At 37.3% G+C, this 9,430-nt stretch overlaps 1 protein-coding gene across 1 annotated transcript; it reads right to left on the minus strand.

Annotated features, from left to right (window-relative positions):
- Nucleotides 1-871: 871 nt before the first annotated feature.
- Nucleotides 872-9,083, minus strand: LOC148958806 (zinc finger BED domain-containing protein 5-like). Its single transcript, XM_089111136.1, has one exon. It carries the CDS (start codon nt 3,117-3,119, stop codon nt 2,502-2,504), a length of 618 nt encoding a protein of 205 aa, XP_088967262.1. The 5' UTR covers nt 3,120-9,083; the 3' UTR covers nt 872-2,501.
- Nucleotides 9,084-9,430: the final 347 nt, after the last annotated feature.

Genomic DNA, 9,430 nt, shown 5'->3' on the forward strand with positions numbered 1-9,430 from the left:
TGTTGTTGAGTCGAAGAGCTTTTCATCTACATGAATTTCAAGCTGCTTCCCACCAAGCAAACTCAACCTCTTTCCAGTTTCAAACAACATTTATTCCGTTTTGACCTTCTTTCATTTCAAAATCAATTCATTCTTATTTAGCCATCAGTATACTCTGTTAATGCCTATATTTAGCCATCAGTATACTCCTGGCACAACAATCCTTCGATATTATTTACACAGTAACATGATATGAAAAGAACAGTCTCATCTGCAGAAGTGATGATCGAAGAATGTTTTAAGCATCCCCCCTTATCGTTCATATAAAGGAGGAATGGTAGTGGACCCAATATTGAGCCTTGAGGAACTCCTATAAAGACTGAGTAAGCTTTTGAAATTGTTTCATTTATTTTGGCAGACTGCTTTTGTAAAAAGAGGTTATCCATAAACCAGTTCGGCTCTCCTTCAGTTATTCAATTACTTGGGAGCTTATTTAAAATAAAAGAATGACTTATGGTATCAAAGGCCTTAGACAGATCGACGCAACTTGCACACAAACATGGTGATTTTTCCAAGAAATGAACAAATTTGAAGGTCAAGATCGTGTCTGAAACAGAAAATTTTGTAAAGCCATCATTAAAATTCTAATGTTCAATGCCACTCTCGGTATAAAGCCTTCTACACCAGGGAAAGTGGTGGGTTTTATAGGTTTTATATTTTTTTATTCAATAGTGAAACTTTTTAAAGTTTTTACAAGGGCTATGAAATGGGTCTTTCTGTAGTATTTTCATTATGCCAGTGAACAAAACATAACATAGGATTGTTGTTGTCCTTAGTAGAGCTGTCTACAAAATACTTTGCCTCCTCACAAAAAAGAATTGAATGTTATTTCAGGGAAGATGGATTTTGCAAAGATGAAAGATTTGGAATAGAGATTGAGAACTTGGATTAAACCAAGAACTTTGTTGCAGAATGTGTGTGATTTCTGCTTTGATGCATGTGACAGTGAGAAAAATCTGAAATGCGTTTGTCTGAGGCAAAATTTGTGAGACTTAGTAGGTCTCAAATGTATTATTAACTGTGTTATGAGAGAAAACCGACTGGCAGGTTAATATGTACCAATAAGGAATTTTGTGATACTCTTCATACCCTATTCTGTTACTCTAAAGAATCATCTAATTGTTGTTATAATTGGGCTTTGAGGGAAAATGGTGTACATTCAGAGACAAAGTGATTTTATACAATGATTTTGCAGTGCAACAGCCGCTTGCAGCTGTCAATAACAAAGTCGCTCACGTCCACCCGTAGGGGAAATCCCCTACAGTAGGGGAAATGAGGATTTTGTAGGGGGTAGGGGAAACCTACAGGGAAAAGTTAAAAAAGTAGGGGAAAGCCAAGGAAACGTAGGTGATTTGCAACAAAAGTTGATTGAAAATGAAAAAACAGCGATTTAACAGCAAAGTCGAATATGTGATAACTAAATAACGAAATTTCGAAAAGGTAACTAGTCTAAACAATTAATTATAAAAGCACAAATTAGAAAACTGTTATTTAAAATCCTCCTCAATATCAAAATGTCTTCGTTCTTCTTCACCAAAACGCAACATATAACTTGACCTCGCAGTTACATGTAGGGCTTTCAATCTAGCATCAAACATAGTGGGGAAATGTTCGTTTGTTCGCAAAATTCCTTGAAGCGTATTTACTGAAAGTGCGCTTCTCAATTTAGTTTTATTTGCGTTCACTTTTGCGAATGTTCTCTCGACTTCAGCTGTACTTTGTGGAAGGGTAGTAACTTCAAGCATAAACTTTGCTAAATTTGTATATGCCGGAATCTTATGCATTCCTTGCCAAAACTCGATGATTTCTTTCCTTTCCTAACCTCCCTGCTTTATGGTGTCGTCAACGAGTAAAGATCTCCATTCTCTATCAATAGTTTGAATGCTTATTCCAAGATTTGTGTTTATACGAGGAAGACCTTTAGCAAGTACACCTTCAGATTGAACTGAAGCAGTACCTCCAACGATTTTCGCATGGTTAATGTCATGTAGAGCCGACAGGTTGGGATCTGAGATGTCTATTCTACAGCGGATTTGACAGATTGCTTCCCTTTACCAATTTCTACATCTTGTTAGGAAGCTTTCTTTCTGGTGAGGAAGTATCTCTTTAGTAGTTTCTGATGCCATGTATCCAGGATACACTTTTGCCAGTGGCACCCATTTACTTTTGTCATTGATATTGACATCTGCTAAGGAATCATTACCATCAATCTTCATGAAATTAATATGAAGCATTTGCAGTACACGCTTTAGCTCAGGCAAAAGTGCATTTAGCTTAAATGAATTTGACTGGAAAAGCAAATTCAGGCCTGTAAGATCCTCAAGGACGAATTCCGAGAATTCAAGGGTCGCCTTGATATAAGGGGATCTCAAGGCAGACAATACTCTTTCAGCATGAGGTGAGTTTGCTTCTGCAACCTCAGCAACAAAGAACAATTCCAGTGCAGGCCACTGCTCAAGAATTCACTTAACACATGCGACAACTGATAACCAGCGGGTCTGACAAGGCTTCAGAATCTTGTGCAAATCAACCTTCACAAATTTTTGAAATTCCATAAGGCCTTTCTGTCGGTTTGGTGATAAATTAAAATAGTTATAAATGTCATGTATTAACTGTTCAGCCGTTTTTGATAAAGTTTTACTTGCATGCTTAGCAACAAGATGGAACGTGTGGCAGTAGCATTTCAAGACGAATAGCCCTGGAGCTGCATCTTTCATTTTTGTCAGGACAGAGTTGTTACCTCCCTGCATCAAATTTTCACCATCCGAAGCAAAGCCTAATACCTTGGTCCAAGGCAGTTCGTCTTTTTCAAGAATGTCTTTCAGGCAATTGAAAAGGCCTTCAGCATTTCCTTCTTCTACTGGAATGAGGGCGAACAGTCTTGTGATTGGCTGGCATGTTTCCTTTTCCAAGTACCGCACATATACGCAGAATACTTTCTTCATAGTGATATCTGTCGCTTTATCACAAAGGATTGAAAATCCATTTGCCTTCCTTAAATCTGCAACTAAATGTTCATGGGCATAGACTGAGAGGCATTCAGTGAGCAAATATGTGCCTTTGGTTCGATTGCAGGTCATTCCTTTCACTGCCTTTGAATCATCTGCAATGAAATTGAAAGATACATTCTTTCGCGCTACAAGAGCAACCACATTTAGCTCTTCTTTCACTACTGGTGATTCTGTTGACGTCACAAACGCAGTAATTGGTTGTGTTTCTTGTACTGTTTTTGCAATTCGAACATGAAACGACAACTTCGAATGTCCGATGAGCTCTGATTTGCCAGGAACTAAATCCTTTTTACAAAACGAGCAAAATGCTTTGTTCGGATTGCTTTTAGATGACGAGAGCCATCCCTTTGCCTAAGCCTCTTTTTCCCAATCCCTGCGATAACTTTGATTCCGAAACTTTTTCTCTAAATCTTTTGGCATTTCAAATTACCGATGCTGTTCTTCGCCAATGGACAAGTTGATGAAGTGAAATACAAATGAGATTCCAGAGATTGTAGACCCAAAAGACCTCTAAGAGAATTCTGATAATAAGATAGAGATCAAAGGGGTACTCAATGTAAACAATTACAAATCCATTTAAGTATCAATACAATAGTCCAGGTACCAGCTGATATACTGTCTTCGTATTATTTATGTCACCTGTTGGGTCATAGAAGATAACTGGAAAGGTATATTGATGAAATATATAGAGTCTTAGTGACTATATGTTAACTAAAGATGTTTGTTCAAAAGACTCATTCCAAAAAATGTTTCCGTTTGTTGTCAAAAATGTTAAGTCAGCAATCAAGAGAGCATATGGTTGGGTTTTTACATGTTCTGCCACAATTGTGAGGCAGCATTTCCACTAGTCTGGGTTAAAACAAAAACAGGTTAAGAGTTAATCGTTTCTGCATCACGTTCCCACTAACCCACTTGAAAAACGGATAAGTTTGAAAAGGGGTCTCAGATTGGGTAAGTTTTTACCCAAGTATCTTTTGACTGACCTGCGAGTTAATGTAAACGCCAAAACCAGGATAACTTCTGACTGACTTGCAACAACAGCAACATTCAAGAATTGAGATGGCACCAAAAATCAAAAACAAAATCCGTGATGTCTGTGTTGCTTCCAATGGCAATTATAGAAATTGAAGGATTATTGATGCAAATGCCCATTTCTCTTACAACTCTGCGTACTTTGGTTTATGTCTACAGTTCTCTGAATCTAATTTACCTGAGCTAATACTACTGTGCTAAAACTACTAACAATGATGCTCAAACTACTGTGAAAAGGTAGAAGAGCAAACAGACACAAGCACACCAAATCTGGTCACAAGAAAAGAAAACACAGGTTTTGGATCTGTCCAGGAAGAGTTGTTGGAGAAGAATGGAGGGAAAATTTCCGCATGTTAAAGACAAGTTTTATCAAACTTTCTGACGAGCTTCGGCCATACCTCAGCAAAACTAATACAAGAATAAGAGAGTGCCTATCCATTGAACTTCATGTAGCTGCCACACTGTACTACCTTGCAAATGAGGCACATTATTGCAAAATCGCTAATGCATTTGGGATTGGATTATCAACAGTCTCTAAAATTGTCTGTAACACATCTTATGTGACCTATACAATCCCGTACAAGAAAATTTTAAGACAAATGCAAATTTTGTAATTTTCTACTTTACCTTGCCCCTGCAAATTCGAATCCCCCCTTCCCTTGAAGCAATGTTGGATTTATAGTTCTACTTGTAGGTTCTATTTGTTATCTAAGATTCATAAGGGATTAAGTAAGGTTAAGAGACATTCAGTCCAATTGTGGGACTATCATAGAAAATATATCAGAATATCTTGATCACCAACTCAATCCACTGATTAGCCTTCGTAGGTTGTACATCAAGGACACCAATCATTTTTTGTCAAAATTAGGTGAATTAGGTAGGATACCAGAGGGGTTTATACTGTGCACGCTTTATGTTGTGGGACTCTATCCTAGCATTCCACATAGGGAGGGTTTGGAAGGAAGCCATCAGGGAAGCGCTGGAAGGAAGGGAAAACTCGAATGTGGCTACTGATGCCTTAGCAGGATTGGCATCTCTACTTCTCGCAAACAGCTACTTTGAATTTAATGATAGGTTTTGTGGACAGAAGTTAGACACCACTATAGGAACTGAGTTCGCTCAAGCTTATGCTAACCTCTTTATGACTAGGTTGAAAGAAAGATTGTTGAAGGAATCAGTGGACACACCCACTGTCTGGATGAGATTCATCGATGATGTTTTCTTCATCTGGATGCATGGCAAAGAGAAGTTTGAGACCTTCACCAACTTTCTTAACAGCAGCCACGATACCTTTAAGTTTACAGGGGAGCACTCTAGGGAGAGTTTACTGATACACATCATTAATGACATAAAGTCTTGTCACCCATGGTATACCAAGAAGGCAATACTCTATAGTCTATACGTTTCGTATAGTTTGTTCAGACAATTTCCAGTTACGGGAAAGGTTAAAGACCCTGTGCTCCCTGTGAACCCTTGAGAGCGATCAATGCATCAAAATATAAACACAACACAAACAACTTTCGACCTTTATGTGCATGCTGATAGTGAAACATGGTAATAACATGGCCACCAACTTTTATGGTTCCCCTATTTACAGGGAAACGGAAGTCGTAGAAGGCACTGATGACTTCTCAGTTGGAAGTATAAGAAGCGAGCAGCACGATTTGGAGGTTTGGAGTTTTAACTTTGCTACCTGCCTTTATTGTTACTTGATATTCGTGATATTGTTACTGAAAACATGCTTTCAAGCATTCATATTTTATCTGAAGTTCCCTATTTGTTGTATGAACGGGCATTTATTTATTTATGATTTCATTTATTTATTCCTATTTGTTTTTGCAAGAGCACATGCTCAAAACGCTCAGGAAGAAGGCCAGGCTGTCCTTGCAAAGACGCAAATTTAAAATGTAATGAACGGGGCATGTGTGGCAAGAAAGTTGAGGCACAGTTGTGAAATGGTGCTCAAACAGTGAATTAACTCTTCTTCTTTTCGTTCAAATTAGACCATCTCATAAAGTATAATAGTTAAAAACATTAAGATTGTATATTATCTTATAGTTCTAGTCCAATCCAATCCATGCTTACTTTACTGACTTTGTAACGCTGTGATTCAAACATGGTTAAAAGTGGCTTCATGGTCAAATTGTAAAAAGTTGTCAGAAGCCAACTTTTGCCGATCTCACTTCTTGCTAGCAGTCCAGTGTTTTGCTGCTACAATTCTGCCCAATATCAACCAGGGTGAAACAATAACTGGCATCACAAACAGCAAGAAGCAACATACTAGAATACCTTTGATAATTATGAAATGGGGTACCAGATTCGGCAGGGCACTGTATTCGAATGTGCTTCCCATCCAGAGCACCAATTACATGAGGCAGATTCCATTGATGGATACATTTTTGACTGTCTAAATGTTAGGAGCCTGACAGAGTACACCAGGAAGAGAGAACCAATGCTTGCCCCCTACAAATCAATAGATGATGCAAGACTTATAGTTTATTGGAAGATGTTTTAGGTTTTCTTGAGAAGTGGAAGGACTCAATATCAAACCACAAAGGTGGATACCATAAAGATGAACAGCAAAGGATGTTTATATCGAATCAAACTTTTGTTGGCTTAAAAACACTGATGTTTGTGGAATGTATTCCTTATCTACCTTCTTTGGGTGTGCCTTGTGTGTTAACTGAGAGGCTTAATCAAGACAATGCAGAGGAATATTTTGGAAGACAACAAGCACTGAGGAGATGCAGTGACAACCCAACTATCTACCAGTTTGGGTACAACGCAAACACCATAAGGATTCAGTGCTCAATAATAAAAGCGGAAAATATTCTGTTCTAAGGGTATAGAAATACTTATAATCTTGGCTTTAAAGATTTCAATGTTTGTGAAATTCATTTGCTTTAGAGCACAGGGTATTTTCAGTTTCTTTGCACTTAAACTACTTGGTTCTCTTGTTTTTTTTCGTTTCACAGGTTTTTTCTTTTCTGCCTTGGCTTCATTCCTTTTATCATTTTTCCCGACCCTCTAATTTTCTTTTTTCCTTTTCTTTTTCTTTTTTTTAATCTTCTGAAAGCTTTTTTCTTCTTGCAGTAATAGTCCTTTTACTATTCCTATTCCCTTTATTCTTCTTCTTATTAGTGGAAATTCTTCTTCTCCACTTACCCTTTCTAGTTACAACTAATTGCGTCATTTTTATAACGTATTTTTCTTTCACTATGAGCAACTATTCTCCATAAAGATTTGTGAAAAAAAACAACGCATGGCAACCTTTTTTAACAAAATAAGATTGAGCAAAATCTAACAACAATTAATGAGTCCACTTTTTTGATTGATTAATATGAAAAGTTGTTAAGTTATAATTTCCATAGCTTCCTTGAGCTCATCCCATGCTTTACTATTCAGATCACTCCAATCATCCACAATCATTCCTTCAACCATCTCTTTAGTCTTCTCCTCAGTCTTCTCTTCAGACTTCTCGTCAACCTGCTCTGCCCAGTTTATCAAATGCTGTGAATTTTTTCTCAGTTCTTCCCACAGGGCGATCCATATTCTGAGGAGAAAATCCACGCACCAAGGAGAAGGAAAGATCAGTATTAACAAGATCGATCGCAATTAAACACAATACTGGCGAAAAAATCATCTTGAATCGCTTCAGCCAATAAGGGCCCTGCTCTGTATTTGCCATGAAATTCATGGTCAGAATATTTGCATGTTGACAGATGCGAATACTCTTGACAGGCCCTAATTCTGTTTGATTCCTTTGATACACCACATGCATAGAACGCTAATTTATTGTCCAGGTGGGTTTTAGTACGGTTTACCGGTTCTTCTGTGCCCAATGCCGAGGGGTAAATTCACTCTTTGCTTATCCTGTGCTATAGTCTTGGAAATCATATGGTATTGTCCAAAAATCGCTATTAATCCTTTGTTTTGTGAAAATATCGTACGCAATTTTCAAAAGTGAATTGCCCCTTGCCAGTAAAATGCCAGAATACGACAGGTCACAGGCAAAAAATTTAACACAAGTCGTTTAAAAAAGTAAAAAGATTATTATGTTAGACATACTGGCATAAGAAGGCCTCAGTCTTATGCCATTATCTCGAACAGGAAAATTGACCTACTCATTCTGATCGTATTCCTATTGCAATAGTCGATGGTAGGTGCGCTTGACTTTTTCCCTGTTTCCTACCCGAACCCATTGACCACCTTGTTGGTGACTACTTTATAGTTAGACACATGTTTTTAATTTCAACTGAGATTTTTGCTTTCAATGATAGGCTAACTTGAAGGTGTTTACCTAACGTACAAATGCATATACTTCTGAGAGATGATTATCCTTAAAAGTAGTAAAGTAAGGCACCCTCAACACAAGAATATATTTTGAAAACTTACTAAGTAAAAGTACCATCTTTTCTGCATTTTCTATAATATGTGAGAAACAACTAATTTGGCGCCAAATTGCATGCTATTTCCACGTGTTCCTAAACACTTCAAAGTGGCTTGGAAAATGTGTCATAGAAAAGCTGTTTGAAGGGCTGTGGACACTCCAATGAATACGATTTCAAGAATATCAACTTGTTTAAGAAGGGAGACCTCTTATTACTGCAAATAGCTCCAGTATCTAGTGTTCCAGTGTAATGTGACGCAATTTTCTTAAAATCACACATTTGCACACAATCACACAAGTTTTCCCACGCATGATTTACGGATGTTCAGACATTCTTTCCAACTGCAAATTCTTTGTGGTTACTGACAGGCTAAGATCGGTGCTCTTACTGTTTTTGCGGAAGCGCCAAGGTATTTTGCGGAGTAATTTTGTTGTTGGTTCGCAACATTGAAGTTGCGTACTGGAAAGCTGCCATATTATATGCTGTGATAGAAAAGCCTATCTGAATTTAAATACTTGAACCCGGTAACATAACACCGTCTTCACAACACAATATAAAGTGGTGGGAGGCTACACATTCATATAGGACATAAATAGAACAAAATCCGCGATTCTTATGTTTCTTTTAATCAATAAATATTCGGTAGAAAATTCTAAAGAAAGACTTTAAATCTCAAAAGAAAAAGTTTAAATCTATAACACACTTTTGAGGATATAAACTTCTACTTTAAGTTTTTAATGGAAAAACTAACATAAAACTGTATCTGACCTAAGAAATTTAAAGCAAATCGATTTAGTGGTCGAAAATTGAAATATCATTTTGTTTCATTTATAATAGCATATTTTTATAAAGTGGTGTTGGGCGAATACCAGTGGTATAGTAGCGTAGCATTCAAAATAGGAAGCTTTTCAACAATCTGAACATCTCCGAAATATGTTTCTAAGATAGTCTAACGTA

The sequence above is a fragment of the Rhopilema esculentum genome, chromosome 11 (assembly GCF_057945365.1).
Source record: "Rhopilema esculentum isolate cy_ngs chromosome 11, ASM5794536v1, whole genome shotgun sequence".
In the NCBI taxonomy this organism is placed as follows: Eukaryota; Metazoa; Cnidaria; class Scyphozoa; order Rhizostomeae; family Rhizostomatidae; genus Rhopilema; species Rhopilema esculentum.

Excerpts from the sequence above, each read along its gene's own strand:
- LOC148958806 (XM_089111136.1), bottom strand. The coding sequence starts at position 3,119 with ATGACCTGCAATCGAACCAAAGGCACATATTTGCTCACTGAATGCCTC.